The sequence below is a fragment of the Balaenoptera borealis genome (genome assembly GCF_965194805.1).
Source record: "Balaenoptera borealis genome assembly, chromosome: 9".
Lineage (NCBI taxonomy): Eukaryota > Metazoa > Chordata > Mammalia > Artiodactyla > Balaenopteridae > Balaenoptera > Balaenoptera borealis.
Genome location: NC_138873.1, coordinates 25,798,891 through 25,815,246, shown reverse-complemented (window position 1 = coordinate 25,815,246; position 16,356 = coordinate 25,798,891). Strand labels below are relative to the sequence as shown.

The 16,356-nt window shown below is 42.5% G+C and overlaps 1 protein-coding gene and 1 long non-coding RNA gene across 3 annotated transcripts in view; one reads left to right on the top strand and one right to left on the bottom strand.

Moving 5' to 3' along the window:
* LOC309635029 overlaps nucleotides 1-16,356 on the bottom strand; it is a 207,757-nt gene that overhangs the window by 36,428 nt on the left and 154,973 nt on the right. The window lies entirely within an intron of this gene.
* Nucleotides 1-16,356, top strand: part of ARFGEF3 (ARFGEF family member 3) — a 202,022-nt gene that overhangs the window by 66,732 nt on the left and 118,934 nt on the right. For both annotated transcript variants that reach the window (XM_082405594.1, XM_082405593.1), the window contains exon 5: nucleotides 11,589-11,657. In XM_082405594.1, coding sequence (XP_082261720.1) covers nucleotides 11,589-11,657 — 69 coding nt within the window. The remainder of the gene's footprint in view (nucleotides 1-11,588; nucleotides 11,658-16,356) is intronic.

The following is a 16,356-nucleotide window of genomic DNA, read 5'->3' as shown; positions in this document are numbered from 1 at the left end:
CTTTGTATTTGTGACCCCACAGCAATTAGGACCTTGGCGAATAATGCCTTGAATTGATTTGGGGCCTGAAAGGGAGAACACCAAGGAGAGAGGAAGTGGAGCTGGGTCAGAATGACGAGGGCTTTATACAGTAGGAATTGGGGGCAGTGATACATAGTAGGATGAAGACTTGGAAAGAGTTATGCTTTTGAATGCGGATGACCTGATTGATTTTTTTTTTTTTTTTTTTTTTTACTTAAAATGCATCTAATTATTTACACTGGAGTGGCTGCCATGAGTTACATCAAATGGAGACTTGTTTAATCTCTATGAGAAGATAGCCTAGAGATATATGTACTGTGTGTACTCTTTTTTTTAAAAATTAATTTATTAATTAATTTATTTATTTTTGGCTGCACTGGGTCTTTGTTGCTGTGCGTGGGCTTTCTCTAGTTGTGACGAGTGAGGGCTACTCTTTGTTGCGGTGTGTGGGCTTCTCATTGCGGTGGCTTCTTTTGTTGCAGAGCACAGGCTCTAGACGCATGGGCTTCAGTAGTTGTGGCTCGCGGGCTCAGTAGTTGTGGTGCACGGGCTTAGTTGCTCCGCAGCATGTGGGATCTTCCCAGACCAGGGCTCGAACCTGTGTCCCCTGCATTGGCAGGCGGATTCTTAACCACAGCGCCACCAGGGAAGCCCCTCTTTTTTTTTTTTTTTTTAAAGTCATTTAATTAATTTTTCCTCTAAATATCCTTGTGAGGTGGGATGGGAATTTTAAAGATAAGGGGCTAGAGGATGTAGGCAAAGTCACAGCAATTAAATACTAAATCACATGCCACAGTCACGTTACTGAAACACTTGTGTTTTAGCCCTGACATCACAGCCCCTGCTCTGTCGTGATTGCGATCACAGGACAGAATGAGCCTGATGGAGAAACCCCAATCATGACGATAAGATGCCCTTGCCTTGGGAGAGGTTTCATCCGGGGTTTTCCTGATCAGAAGCGCATACCTGTGATCTTGCACTTGTCATCATTATCTATACACATCTGTCTCTCTGTGTTCCTAATGTGGCTACATTTTTCAGATTCTTATCACTTGGGCCCAATGCTTGCAATAAATCAGCTTCTCTTTCTCCTTTCCAGTCTAATCTGTTTTATCCAGTGTTTCCATGTACATTTTTAATTGTAGGGTTGTTTCTTGTATATAGTAGCTATTCAGTTATTGTTTTTTCATAATTGCGATTTTTATTAGCCTCTGTAATGATCGTGCCCTTTTTGTGGAAGGTTTTGCACCTACTTTCCCCATCCTCTTGGCTTATTTATGGAGGCAGCACCAACCATCTAGATTGCAAGACGCTGCCTGTTACTCAAGTTCTTGCTGTTCAGTGATAATGTAGTCAGTATGCTTTAATGACCCTGTGAGGGATGTATTTTTAATGGAATTATCCTCAATATTTAGGTGCTCCTGTTTTCCTTGAGGCCAACGTGCTCAGAATACCAGTCTAAACTTCTTACTCTTTCATTATGCAGTGGAAGTCAGACACTTGGAATTAATTTGCTGTCACCGTAAGTTTCCTACAGCCGGTCTGTGTTTGAATCCAGTGAATTAGTGCTTGCCAGGCTTTGGGCACCATTTTTCCATGTATCATTTTTTTTTTTTTAAACATCTTTATTGAAGTATAATTGCTTCACAATGGTGTGTTAGTTTCTGCTTTATAACAAAGTGAATCAGCTACACATATACACACGTTCCCATATCTCCTCCCTCCCGCATCTCCCTCCCTCCCACCCTCCCCATCCCACCCCCCCAGGCGGTCACAAAGCACCTAGCTGATCTCCCTGTGCTATGTGGCTGCTTCCCACTAGCTATCTATTTTACATTTGGTAGTGTATATATGTCCATGACACTCTCTCACCCTGTCACATCTCACCCCTCCCCCTCCCCATATCCTCAAGTCCATTCTTTAGTAGGTCTGTGTCTTTATTCCCATCTTGCCACTAGGTTCTTCATGACATTTTTCTTTTTTCCCTTAGATTCCATATATATGTGTTAGCATACTGTATTTGTTTTTCTCTTTCTGACTTACTTCACTCTGTATGACAGACTCTAACTCCATCCACCTCATTACAAATACCTCCATTTCATTTCTTTTTATGGCTGAGTAATATTCCATTGTATATATGTGCCACATCTTCTTTATCCATTCATCTGATGATGGACACTTAGGTTGCTTCCATGTCCTGGCTATTGTAAATAGAGCTGCAATGAACATTTTGGTACATGACTCTTTTTGAATTATGGTTTTCTCAGGGTATATGCCCAGTAGTGGGATTGCTGGGTCGTATGGTAGTTCTATTTGTAGTTTTTTAAGGAACCTCCATACTGTTCTCCATAGTGGCTGTATCAATTTACATACCCACCAACAGTGCAAGAGTGTTCCCTTTTCTCCACACCCTCTCCAGCATTTATTGTTTGTAGATTTTTTGATGATGGCCATTCTGACCGGTGTGAGATGATACCTCATTGTAGTTTTGATTTGCATTTCTCTAATGATTAATGATGTTGAGCATTGTTTCATGTGTCTGTTGGCCATCTGTATATCTTCTTTGGAGAAATGTATTTAGGTCTTCTGCCCATTTTTGGATTGGGTTGTTTGTTTTTTTGTTATTGAGCTGCATGAGCTGCTTGTAAATCTTGGAGATTAATCCTTTGTCAGTTGCTTCATTTGCAAATATTTTCTCCCATTCTGAGGGTTGTCTTTTGGTCTTGTTTATGGTTTCCTTTGCTGTGCAAAAGCTTTTAAGTTTCATTAGGTCCCATTTGTTTATTTGTGTTTTTATTTCCATTTCTCTAGGAGCTGGGTCAAAAAGGATCTTGCTGTGATGTATGTCATAGAGTGTTCTGCCTATGTTTTCCTCTAAGAGTTTGATAGTGTCTGGCTTTACACTTAGGTCTTTAATCCATTTAGAGTTTATTTTTGTGTATGGTGTTAGGGAGTGTTCTAATTTCATACTTTTACATGTACCTGTCCAATTTTCCCAGCACCACTTATTGAAGAGGCTGTCTTTTCTCCACTGTATATGCTTGCCTCCTTTATCAAAGATAAGGTGACCATATGTGCGTGGGTTTATCTCTGGGCTTTCTATCCTGTTCCATTGATCTATATTTCTGTTTTTGTGCCAGTACCAAACTGTCTTGATTACTGTAGCTTTGTAATATAGTCTGAAGTCAGGGAGCCTGATTCCTCCAGCTCCATTTTTCGTTCTCAAGATTGCTTTGGCTATTCAGGGTCTTTTGTGTCTCCATACAAATTGTGAAATTTTTTGTTCTAGTTCTGTGAAAAATGCCAGTGGTAGTTTGATAGGGATTGCATTGAATCTGTAGATTGCTTTGGGTAGTAGAGTCATTTTCACAATGTTGATTCTTCCAATCCAAGAACATGGTATATCTCTCCATCTATTTGTATCATCTTTAATTACTTTCATCAGTGTATTATAGTTTTCTGCATACAGGTCTTTGGTCTCCTTAGTAGGTTTATTCCTAGATTCCTAGGTATTTTATTCTTTTTGTTGCAGTGGTAAATGGGAGTGTTTCCTTAACTTCTCTTTCAGAATTTTCATCATTAGTATATAGGAATGCAAGAGATTTCTGTGCATTAATTTTGTATCCTGCTACTTTACCAAATTCATTGATTAGCTCTAGTAGTTTTCTGGTAGCAGTTTTAGGATTCTCTATATATAGTATCATGTCATCTGCAAAGAGTGACAGCTTTACTTCTTCTTTTCCGATTTGGATTCTTTTTATTTCTTTTTCTTCACTGATTGCTATGGCTAACACTTCCAAAACTATGTTCAATAATAGTGGTGAGAGTGGGCAACCTTGTCTTGTTCCTGATCTTAGTGGAAATGGTTTCAGTTTTTCACCATTGAGGACAATGTTGGCTGTGGGTTTGTCCTATATGGCCTTTATTATGTTGAGGAAAGTTCCCTCTATGCCTACTTTCTGCAGGGCTTTTATCATAAATGGGTGTTGAATTTTGTCGAAAGCTTTCTCTGCATCTATTGAGATGATCATATGGTTTTTCTCCTTCAATTTGTTAATATGGTGTATCACGTTGATTGATTTGCGTATATTGAAGAATCCTTGCATTCCTGGGATAAACCCCACTTGATCATGGTGTATGATCCTTTTAATGTGCTGTTGGATTCTGTTTGCGAGTATTTTGTTGAGGATTTTTGCATCTATGTTCATCAGTGATATTGGCCTGTAGTTTTCTTTCTTTGTGACATCTTTGTCTGATTTTGGTATCAGGGTGATGGTGGCCTCGTAGAATGAGTTTGGGAGTGTTCCTCCCTCTGCAATATTTTGGAAGAGTTTGAGAAGGATAGGTGTTAGCTCTTCTCTAAATGTTTGATAGAATTCGCCTGTGAAGCCATCTGGTCCTGGGCTTTTGTTTGCTGGAAGATTTTTAATCACAGTTTCAATTTCAGTGCTTGTGATTAGTCTGTTCATATTTTCTATTTCTTCCTGGTTCAGTCTTGGTAGGTTGTGCATTTCTAAGAATCTGTCCATTTCTTCCAGGTTGTCCATTTTATTGGCATAGAGTTGCTTGTAGTAATCTCTCATGATCATTTGTATTTCTGCAGTGTCAGTTGTTACTTCTCCTTTTTCATTTCTAATTCTATTGATTTGAGTCTTCTCCCTTTTTCTCTTGATGAGTCTGGCTAATGGTTTATCAATTTTGTTTATCTTCTCGAAGAACCAGCTTTTAGTTTCATTGATCTTTGCTATTGATTCCTTCATTTCTTTTTCATTTATTTCTGATCTGATCTTTATGATTTCTTTCCTTCTGCTAGCTTTGGGGTTTTTTTGCTCTTCTTTCTCTAATTGCTTTAGGTGTAAGGTTAGGTTGTTTATTCGAGATGTTTCCTGTTTCTTGATGTAGGCTTGTATTGCTATAAACTTCCCTCTTAGCACTGCTTTTGCTGCATCCCATAGGTTTTGGGTCGTCGTGTCTCCATTGTCATTTGTTTCTAGGTATTTTTTGAATTCCACTTTGATTTCTTCAGTGATCACTTCGTTATTATGTAGTGTATTGTGTAGCCTCCATGTGTTTGTATTTTTTACAGATCTTTTCCTGTAATTGATATCTAGTCTCATAGCGTTGTGGTCGGAAAAGATACTTGATATGATTTCAGTTTTCTTAAATTTACCAAGGCTTGATTTGTGACCCAAGATATGATCTATCCTGGAGAATGTTCCATGAGCACTTGAGAAAAATGTGTATTCTGTTGTTTTTGGGTGGAATGTCCTATAAATATCAATTAAGTCCATCTTGTTTAATGTATCATTTAAAGCTTGTGTTTCCTTATTTATTTTCATTTTGGATGATCTGTCCATTGGTGAAAGTGGGGTGTTAAAGTCCCCTACTATGATTGTGTTACTGTCAATTTCCCCTTTTATGGCTGTTAGCATTTGCCTTATGTATTGAGGTGCTCCTATGTTGGGTGCATAAATATTTACAGTTGTTATACCTTCCTCTTGGATCGATCCCTTGATCATTATATAGTGTCCTTCTTTGTCTCTTGTAATAGTCTTTATTTTAAAGTCTATTTTGTCTGATATGAGAATTGCTACTCCAGCTTTCTTTTGATTTCCATTTGCATGGAATATCTTTTTCCATCCCCTCACTTTCAGTCTGTATGTGTCTCTAGGTCTGAAGTGGGTCTCTTGTAGACAGCATATATATGGGTCTTGCTTTTGTATCCATTCAGCCAGTCTGTGTCTTTTGGTGGGAGCATTTAATCCATTTACATTTAAGGTAATTATCGATATGTATGTTCCTATTCCCATTTTCTTAAATATTTTGTGTTTGTTATTGTAGGTGTTTTCCTTCTCTTGTGTTTCTTGCCTAGAGAAGTTCCTTTAGCATTTGTTGTAAAGCTGGTTTGGTGGTGCTGAACTCTCTCAGCTTTTGCTTGTCTGTAAAGGTTTTAATTTCTCCATTAAATCTGAATGAGATCCTTGCTGGGTAGAGTAACCTTGGTTGTAGGTTTTTCTCCTTCATGACTTTAAGTATATCCTGCCACTCCCTTCTGGCTTGCAGAGTTTCTGCTGAAAGATCAGCTGTTAACCTTATGGGGATTCCCTTGTGTGTTATTTGTTGTTTTTCCCTTGCTGCTTTTAATATGTTTTCTTTATATTTAATTTTTGATAGTTTGATTAATATGTGTCTTGGCGTGTTTCTCCTTGGATTTATCCTGTATGGGACTCTCTGTGCTTCCTGGACTTGATTAACTATTTCCTTTCCCATATTAGGGAAGTTTTCAACTATAATCTCTTTAAATATTTTCTCAGTCCCTTTCTTTTTCTCTTCTTCTTCTGGGACCCCTATAATTCGAATGTTGGTGCATTTAATGTTGTCCCAGAGGTCTCTGAGACTGTCCTCAGTTCTTTTCATTCTTTTTTCTTTATTCTGTTCCACAGCAGTGAATTCCACCATTCTGTCTTCCAGGTCACTTATCCGTTCTTCTGCCTCAGTTATTCTGCTATTGATCCCGTCTAGAGTATTTTTAATTTCATTTATTGTGTTTTTCATTGTTGCTTGGTTCCTCTTTAGTTCTTCTACATCCTTGTTAAATGTTTCTTGCATTTTGTCTATTCTATTTCCAAGATTTTGGATCATCTTTACTATCATTATTCTGAATTCTTTTTCAGGTAGACTGCCTATTTCCTCTTCATTTGTTAGGTCTGGTGTGTTTTGACCCTGCTCCTTCACCTGCTGTGTGGTTTTTTGTCTTCTCATTTTGCTTATCTTACTGTGTTTGGGGTCTCCTTTTCACAGGCTGCAGGTTCGTAGTTCCCATTGTTTTTGGTATCTGTCCCCAGTGGCTAAGGTTGGTTCAGTGGGTTGTGTAGGCTTCCTGGTGGAGGGGACTAGTGCCTGTGTTCTGGTGGATGAGGTTGAATCTTGTCTTTCTGGTGGGCACATCCACGTCTGGTGGTGTGTTTTGGGGTGTCTGTGGCCTTATTATGTTTTTAGGCAGCCTCTCTGCTAATGGATGGGGCTGTGTTCCTGTCTTGCTAGTTGTTTGGCATAGGGTGTCCAGCACTGTAGCTTGCTGGTCGTTGAGTGAAGCTGGGTCTTGATGTTGAGATGGAGATCTCTGAGAGATTTTCGCCGTTTGGTATTATGTGGAGCTGGGAGGTCTCTTGTGGACCAGTGTCCTGAAGTTGGCTCTCCCACCTCAGAGGCACAGCCCTGATGCCTGGCTGGAGCACCAAGAGCCTTTCATCCACATGGCTCAGAATAAAAGGGAGAAAACAATAGAAAGAAAAAAAGAAAGAGGATAAAATAAAATAAAATAAAGCTATTATAATAAAAAATAAGAAAAAAAATTAAGAATAAATGTATTCAGAAAAAAATTTTTTTTAATTTTTAAAAATAGATTTATTAATTTTTTATAGTAAAAAATAAGAAAAAATTAAGAAAAAATTTATTAAGAAAAAAATTTTTTTTAATTTTTTAAAATAAAAAATATGAAAAAACTTATTAAAAATTTTTTTTAATTTCTAAAAAGGGAAAATAAGGAAAAAATTGTTAAGAAAACATTTATTAGGAAAAAAAATTTTTTTAAGTTAAAAAAAAAAAAAAAAAGAAAACACGGACGGACCTAACCCTAGGACTAATGGTGAAAGCAAAGCTATACAGACAAAATCTCACCCAGAAGCATACACATATACACTCACAAAAAAAGGAAAAGGGGAAAAATTAATATATCCTGCTCCCAAAGTCCACCTCTTGAATTTGGGATGATTCGTTGTCTATTCAGCTATTCAACAGATGCAGGCACATCAAGTTGTTTGTGGAGCTTTAATCCACTGCTTCTGAGGCTGCTGGGAGAGATTTCCCTTTCTCTTCTTTGTTCGTACAGCTCCTGGGGTTCAGCTTTGGATTTGGACCCGCCTCTGCATGTAGGTTGCCTGAGGGCGTCTGTTCCCCGCCCAGACAGAACGGGGTTAAAGGAGCAACTGCTTCGGGGGCTCTGGCTCACTCAGGCCGGGGGGAGGGAGGGGTACGGAGGAGGCGGGGCGAGCCTGCAGCGGCAGAGGCTGGCGTGACGTTGCAGCAGCCTGAGGCGCGCCGTGCGTTCTCCCGGCGAAGTTGTCCCTGGATCACGGGAGCCTGGCAGTGGCGAGCTGCACAGGCTCCCAGGAGGGGTGGTGTGGAGAGTGACCTGTGCTCGCACACAGGCTTCCTGGTGGCGGCAGCAGCAGCCCTAGCGTCTCCTGCCCGTCTCGGGGGTCCACGCTGATAGCCGCGGCTCACGCCCGTCTCTGGAGCTCGTTTAGGCGGCGCCCTGAATCCCCTCTCCTTGCGTGCCGTGAAACAAAGAGGCAAGAAAAAGTCTCTTGCCTCTTCGGCAGCTGCAGACTTTTTCCCGGACTCCCTCCCGGCTAGCACCGAATCCCGAGCCTCAGCTCCCAGCCCCGCCCGCCCCGGCGGCTGAGCAGACAAGCCTCTCGGGCCGGTGAGTGCTACTCAGCACCAATCCTCCGTGCGGGAATCTCTCCGCACCCCTGTTGCTGCGCTCTCCTCCGTGGCTCCGAAGGTTCCCCCCTCTGCCACCTGCAGTCTCTGCCCACGAAGGGGCTTCCTAGTGTGTGGAAACCTTTCCTCCTTCACAGCTCCCTCCCACTGGTGCATGTCCCGTTCCTATTCTTTTGTCTCTGTTTTTTCTTTTTTCTTTTGCCCTACCCAAGTATGTGGGGAGTTTCTTGCCTTTTGGGAGGTCTGACGTCTTCTGCCAGCATTCTGTGGGTGTTCTGTAGGAGCAGTTCCACGTGTAGATGTATTTCTACTCTATCTGTGGGAAGCAAGGTGATCTCCGCGTCTTACTTTTCCGCCATCTTGCCCCTCCTCCCATCCATGTATCATTTTCAATAAGTCACTTCTGTCTGCTGCACCATCCTTGCTAGAAACTGGGGGCCCTTTATATGTCTTGGGAGTCATGGGGGGGCCATGGGCACCATCAGCTCTGGAGTTAAAACCTGCTCTGCTTCCAGAAAAACAAGCTGTGTGAGCTTAAGGAGCCAGCTTCATTATTATGCTTCACTTTCACTATTTTTTCTTGTTTTTAGTTTTTGCATAGAGCTCAGTGAGTCTTTGGATATTAGTGGCCAGACATTCGGTGTGGAGAGCCTTTTTTCAATGATGTTTTGAATAGGATCAGCATCAGTTGGGTGCAGGGATCTTCAGTTTCCTTCAGACTGTTGCTAAGAGGCCTCCCTCTACACTTGCTGGCTTCTCTGTGGCAGAGAGAGTTCAGCCTCCTCTGTTCCCCTGAGAAGTTTGATTAGCAAATATGCCAACTCAATGCCCTTCCCGAAGACCTCACCATAGACACGGCTCCCACTTCCTCCAGCCTCTGTTGCATAAAGCAGCTCTTGCTCACAGAAAACTGGGTTGGCTTTTGAAAACTTCTTTCTTACCCTTGCACACCTTGTATGAATGCATGGAGCGATGGAAGGCAGGAAGTCGATCATTGGTCCTATAAGTAACATTATTAATTAGCCAGTTCAGACAAAAATTTGCCATCATTAGTTTCATATTGTAAGGTCTTGCCAGTTGCCAGCCTTTATTGTAATGACTTAAAAAACCAAGAGCCAAGATGGGCCACCTCACCTCCCCAGACCACCACCTCCACCAGCCACTGTCTCATACCCTCCACCCACCTGCCGTGAAACACGACATAGAAAAAATAAATAAGAAAGAGAAGCTGTGCAAGGTAGCAAGAAATCAAAGTAAGAAAGCCTCATGTGGGAAAGCCTGAGGGCCTTTCAGATGCTCAGTGGATGTTATAGTCTAATGAGAAGATTATAAATAAGTAAATAAACAAACCAGGAATTTATGAGACTGGTGCTTGCTCTGAAGCAAGTGAAACAAGGAGCTGTGAGGCCATTTCAGAGAGAGTGTTCAGGGAGGGCCGCAGGCCTCTCTGAGGGGCGACATTTGAGTTGAGACCACCAAGAAGCCAACAGATGAGCCACGTGAGGAACAAGCCTGGGAGGATCCCAGGGTAGGAGGGTGTCAGGCAGAGGTACCATCAAGTACAGAGGCATTAGAAGACATGGCCCCTCCCCAGGCGAAATTAGGACCTGGCAACACTGTTGTCCTCAGCTCTCATCCCTCCTTGCATACCAGACTCCGACCCCCAAAGATAGTCATCAAACAAAAGAAAGCCTTTTCCCATGAAGCCATGGGGCAGTAGTTCCCACAATCCCCCCTCTCGGCCAGCGTGGCATTCAGACGATTTTTATCTGGAGTCAACGCTTGGCTCTCAGGTGCCTTAAGGAGCAAAAAATTGAGGAGCAGACCCACAGTGAATTTACCTAACCTCGTGCCTAAAATTGGCAAGAATCCTTTTTTCCTTCTTTAATTACCTACCTGTTTGCTTTTGCTAAAGGCGTGACTGTTCCTAGGGCTGGCCTTGCTGGTAACTAAGACTGAGAGATTAAGAGAGGTTCCTTGTTCCATGGGACAGTTACACTTTTTGGTGTGCTGATCAGGTGTATATCCTGTATTAGGTAAATTTGCTAGGCTTCAGCGCTCTTTCACGAGTTAGGCAGAACCAGGTGAGAAACATCCTCCAAGGCTGCCACTGACAGGCCAAGCTGCAGGCAGGACATGGCTGTTGGGTTTGGGGATCAAGGAGCAGACATCAGCAATTTCATGTCTGGGACCACCGGCGAGATAATTTGCAGCATCAGAAGCCAAATGGACAGGGGAGCATCTAGCCTTTTATCTATAAAATTAGAAGCAATTCTTAAAATGCCCTGGGCTTTTATTGATCTATTCCCTAATAGCTCTACAAGTAGAAAGTGGAATTTTTAGTGGTCTTTAAAGATCTCGTAAATGTCATCGACTCACTGTCTATGTAACTTGGAGAATAAGGGGAACCTGGAACTAATAAATAAGCCCCAGGCAGGGTTCTGGGGGAAATAAAGAAGGAAAGAAGAAAGTGCCCATAAAAGAATGTCTAATCCCATGTGGATCTGGGAAGGCGACAGAAACAGAAAAATACAGTGACTCTCGGGTCTAGGAAGATGTAGAGACAGTATTGCATGGTCAGTCAGGGCATGGAGCCAGATTACTTGGGTTCAGATCTCAGCTCCACAACTGGTACCTGTGTGACTTTGGCAGCTTATTTAATCGTTCAGAGCTTCAGTTTCCTTATCAGTAAAATGAGGACAGTAATAATGACACTTACTAAAAATATCAGTCTAGGTAATTCATGTACAGGACCTAGCAGTGAGCCTGGCCATTTGGTTTTCTTTATTACTGGACAGACCTGGAGTTGTTGAAGAAAGCCATCTCTGGCCAGGCTTACAATGCTTCTTCCTTTTACAAGTATTAGTCTCTATTTTATTGGGCAACGTGTGGTCACTAATTAGAGAGCAGTGGGTGGGATGGAAAGAAACATATGAAAAGCAAAGAGCGAAAGAGTCATAAAAAACAGGACTGCACTAATAACATGTAAAATGGAAATTTATTTCTAAATTTTTACTTCCTTCTCTCTTCCTTCCTCCTCTGCCTCCTGGTTGTTAAAGGTTTTACTCTGCATAACCTACACCCCAACCTTTGACCTGAATGGGAGCGCAGTGCTGAAGATCGCGGAGGTGAGTACCCGTTTTCCCCGGACCCTCGAGTGCTGCTTGTGTGTGCTGTCTGCTCACAGCTGCTTTACCCCCACCTGGGATAAACGCTGGGGTGGAGCCAAGCCGCAGCAGTGGGGTGAGCCCTTCTCTGATCATTACTGCGGGGAATTTCCACTATGGAGTTGATCTGTGGGAAGCAGGCTATGTGGGCCACCATCCTTAGTCGGTGCTCTGCATGCTTTGGTTTGCTTGACTTGAGGCTTTAACCATGGAAATAACAGTACCGGTTCTCCCGACGCTGCTACACCTAGGTATTGCACTTACTATTTTTCCTAAGACTGATTGAAGAGAATTTGATTTTTTTTTTTTTAATGGTTTTTAAGAAACCAAGTGTGAGATTTAGGGGAGATGTTTATTGATTAAATTGCATCCCCGTCTCCTAAACCCTGATGAATGCATTTTGTAACGATCATTGGAAAGCCTTCTCTTTTCCATCTGTATTGCCGCCTAGAGTAATGTGTACCTTCAGCACTCCCAGGAGTATGTCCAACAGAAAACTTGCTTTCCTGAATGTCTGGCATTCAGACATTCTGGAAACAGCATCATTCCAAAGCTGTACTTTACTACGCTTAGAGTGAATTTCCTTCCACTTCTTGAAAAGAGTTATCTTCAGGATTTGTATGTTTTGACAAGAGTACACATGTAGACCTCAAGGAGCCAATGATATTCTGAATTCTGAAATTATAGAGAGAAAGAAAGCCTAACTATCAGCAGTCATGGTTTGTTTTTTTTTTTTTTTAACTCTAATGATTACCATTTATTGAGTATACCAGGTAGATGCTTAGCACTTTGGGCATGTTTTCTTTTTTCTTCTTTTTCTCATCATTTTTGAGGTATAACCAACAAATAAAATGTTCGATGTTTCGATATGCATATACACTGTGAAATAGTCACCACAGTCAAGCTAATTAACATATCCGTCATCATACATAGTTAACATTATCATGAGTAGTATTTATATTGGCTGATACGTGTGCTTTTATGGTATTATGTGGCATTGAAGAGTGAAAATTGAGAGGAAATTATTTTTGAGCACATAGAACATTTTTATGTGTCAGTCAAAAGAAGAACAGACAGCTGACCCCTCACTACAACATAAATCAGTTCTCAAATGCATATTTATGTAGGTAGAAGGAACACTTTTCTTTACCACATTTGTATGTTTCACTCTATATAAGTAAAGAAATAGAATAGCTAACAGTATTTTTAGTTGAGTTTTAAGAGATATTTGTGAGTGATCTTATCATTTGTAGGTTTGCTTTTTTTTTTTTTTTTATTAACTGGTAAGAACACAACATGAGATCTTAACAAACTTTTTAAGTATGCAATTCAGTAGTGTTAACCATAGTGCAGTGTTGTATAGCAGATCTCTAGAACTTATTCATCTTGCATAACTGAAACTTTATACCCATTGAATATTAACTCTCCATTTCCCCCTCCTCCTCCCCCCACCATTCTACTCTTTGTTTCTATGAGTTTGACTATTTTAGATACCTCATGCCAGTTTGCTTTCAAAGTGACAAATGTAGTTTTGATCAGAGCAAGAAACAGGACTGGCATGTAAGAGGCTTGTTATTTCTTTGCCATGTGAAGGGACGAGAAGGGAAATGCAGCGTGTCACTGCCCAGCCACTGCCTAGCTCGACCCCTGCCCAGGAGGGGTATGGGGAAGGGGATGGGTTGTTGTAGGACCCTCAGGACTGGGGAGACCACCAGGGATCCCCAAGCTCCCTTTGAGAGGGGGAGGTCTTTATCATCTCACAGGGATGAGTTTTTGAATGAGAATCTGAAAGATTCGAGTTGTAATTCCCGAACAGCAGATACACACTGCCATGGACCACCCAAGTCAAGGGTGATTTCAGAGGGGATCTGGAAGCCAGAGTAGAGAGTTGGCAGACCTGTCTAGATAGGATGAAACATCAAAACACAGTGGTCTCTACCAGAACCTATAAAGGAAAAAAAACTTTTTTTTTTTTTTTTTTTAAATCTCAGCCCAAGAGTGATATAAAGATAAAGGCGTTTGAGCTTGGTGGTGACAGCGTGGGCTCTTGAGTTGCACTGGTTGGGTGTAAATCCTGGCTTTACCACCTCCCAGCGGTGTTGCCTTAGATACCTCCCTGGGCTTGTGTTTGTTCTCTGTGTAAAAGCAGTGCTAACAGCACCTATCTCGCTATCTCTTAGTGTGGTTGTGCTGATTAGACAAGAAAGAGAATCCATGTAAAAAGCTTTCAGTGCAGGCAGCCGCATAGTAAATGCTGGGTCAAGGTTACCTGCTGCTCTCCTGGAGCGGCAGATTGATGACGACGTCCAGGCTTCCACTAGATAATGTTGACACGGCCAGGACCCTGAAGGGACGGGTCATCAACTGGGCTAGCTTCCTGAGACAACAGTAGCAAGCTTACTTCCCCTTCTTGCCCCTCCTGCAGCCCACTGAGATCCCCTAGTTGGAAGAGTTCCCAGCAGAATGTCAGCATGAAGGTCATGAAGCAGGGGTCAGACCATCACGGAAAGATGCGTTACTTCCAATGCTAGCTTTGACTTATTGTTCAGGATGGAGGCTTCGGACTGCATTCCTCTGAAGGAAGGACTTGGCAAAGATCTTAAAAATAAACTTTTCATCCTGTATTTGGTAGCGGGAGCCTTCCCTTGACAGTGCGCAGGCTCCCAGAAGATGTTTTTAGGCCCCGCCTCTCCTATAGATCCACAAGAAGGTCCTACCACCTCCCTGTCCGTGGTGGAACTTAACAGTTGAGGCTGCAGGTTCCCCCAGCCCTCACTTAGATGCCCCACTCTTTTCTGGTGACTGGAAACATCAGATTCTCCAGCAGAGCAGGGGGGATGGAGACTGCTTTGTAAGGACCACGATGGTCACCACTTCAAAGTGCTTTTGATAATTGGCAGTGTGCAGAATCGCTCCTCTGTGCTAGCCTGGACCTGGCGTGGACACCAGGTTCAGGGGAGTAAGACTTCAACTCTTGCAGCTGGCCAGTCCATGGGTGAGGACATCTACACGCCAGTCTGCTGAGAGAAGCAGAGTGATCCAGGAGCAGGACGAGCATGCAGAGGCCAGCACCAGGGGCTCACTCTATCCAGTGGCACCGATCAAAAAGCCAGTGATAAAAACACCCTGGAAAGTGCTCTCCTGCTGAGAATAGTGGATCTTTTATCCATCAGGCTTGGCTGCAACACAGAGTACTTCCACCAGGCATTAGCTAGAGCTCTGGGCTCTCTGTGGCCATTCCCTCTCAGAGTTGATCATCCTGAGGAGGCTTGAAAACATAACGTCCCTCTGGGTGGCAAGAGATAAGTACATATTACATGGCTAGGACAACGTTACATGGCTACCTTTAGTACGTATTTAGCTCTCTGCCAGGCACCGTTCTCAGAACTTTCCCTGTATTAGATCATATAACCTGCACGACAGTACTGTTGTACTAGCCACACAGCTAGGAAGTGATAGAACCAGGAAGCAAGCCTGCTCGGTATGACTGAACTTTTGGTCTTTATACCCTGTAGCACGTGCTGTCGTAGTTTGGTTGTGGAAGGGACACTCACAGGGGCCCTTACACTTGCCCCGTGGAAATCAGTGGTAATTCTCAAAGGGGCTACCCTTCCCCTCACCTAGACCATTCCCAGGCGTGAGCACCCTGCAGACACGGTGTTGAAGTTGAACTGATCTTGCCTTTTATCTTTAAAATAGATCTTTTTCTTAAGAGAATAGCATGCCTCAGTTCACTACCAACAATGATTAAAGATCAGAACTAGAGACAGGCTTATACAAGTTTGCACAGGTTCCTGTATAAGGCTGACTGTTTTCAGTAGTTACTCGATTAAACTTTGACTTCTCTTTACCCTCCTGAAACGAACTCTCTTACGTATGGGATACTTACAGTTGCAAAGCATCGGAGGCCCTACTTTTATGTTGGTGGTTCTCTTCAAAGGCTGCATATTCAAATCACCTGGGAAGTATTAGCAAAAATAAGATGCCTAGGGTTGCCCTAGAAATTCTGAGTTTTTTGGTCTTGGAGGGACCTGGGCAAACAAATTTTGTAAAGGCCTCCGGTTGATTCTACTGCAGGAGTCAAGTAGAACATCACTGCTCTGATAGTTACTGGTCTCTCCAACAAGCTGTGTTGTAAAACCATATTGAAAGGAGCTCTGATGCTCTAAAGCCTCAAGTGTGGTCCACTCGGCAGATGCATGGCCGCACCTGGGAGCTTGTTAGAAATGCAGGTCCTCGGGCCCCAACCCAGACCTCTGAATAAGAATCTGCCTTGTAATAAGATACCCCGTGGGATGCATAAGCGTATTAAAGTTTGAGAAGCGCTGCCACAAGTGAATATTGGTATAATCTCATTAAAATGAGATCTAAAGATAGTGTTCTGCTGGGTTTATAGACCTAAATCCCAGGCAAGGTCTGCCGTGCCTCTTTGCCATGGCTAATCGAGCCCCCTCCACGAAGCAGGGACGCCCACACAGCAGCAGAATCCTCTCAATGGTGGCCCCTAAGAAGTGCTAGATTTTGATTCTTCTAATTTCCCTTGTCTTTCATCATCTTCTCCTGCCCAATCGTCTCCACGTTTTCTCCTTCCCATTTGTCATTGCTTGATATATAGCAAACATATTTCTTAAAACGCTTTAACGGTTTAAACTGCCACAGA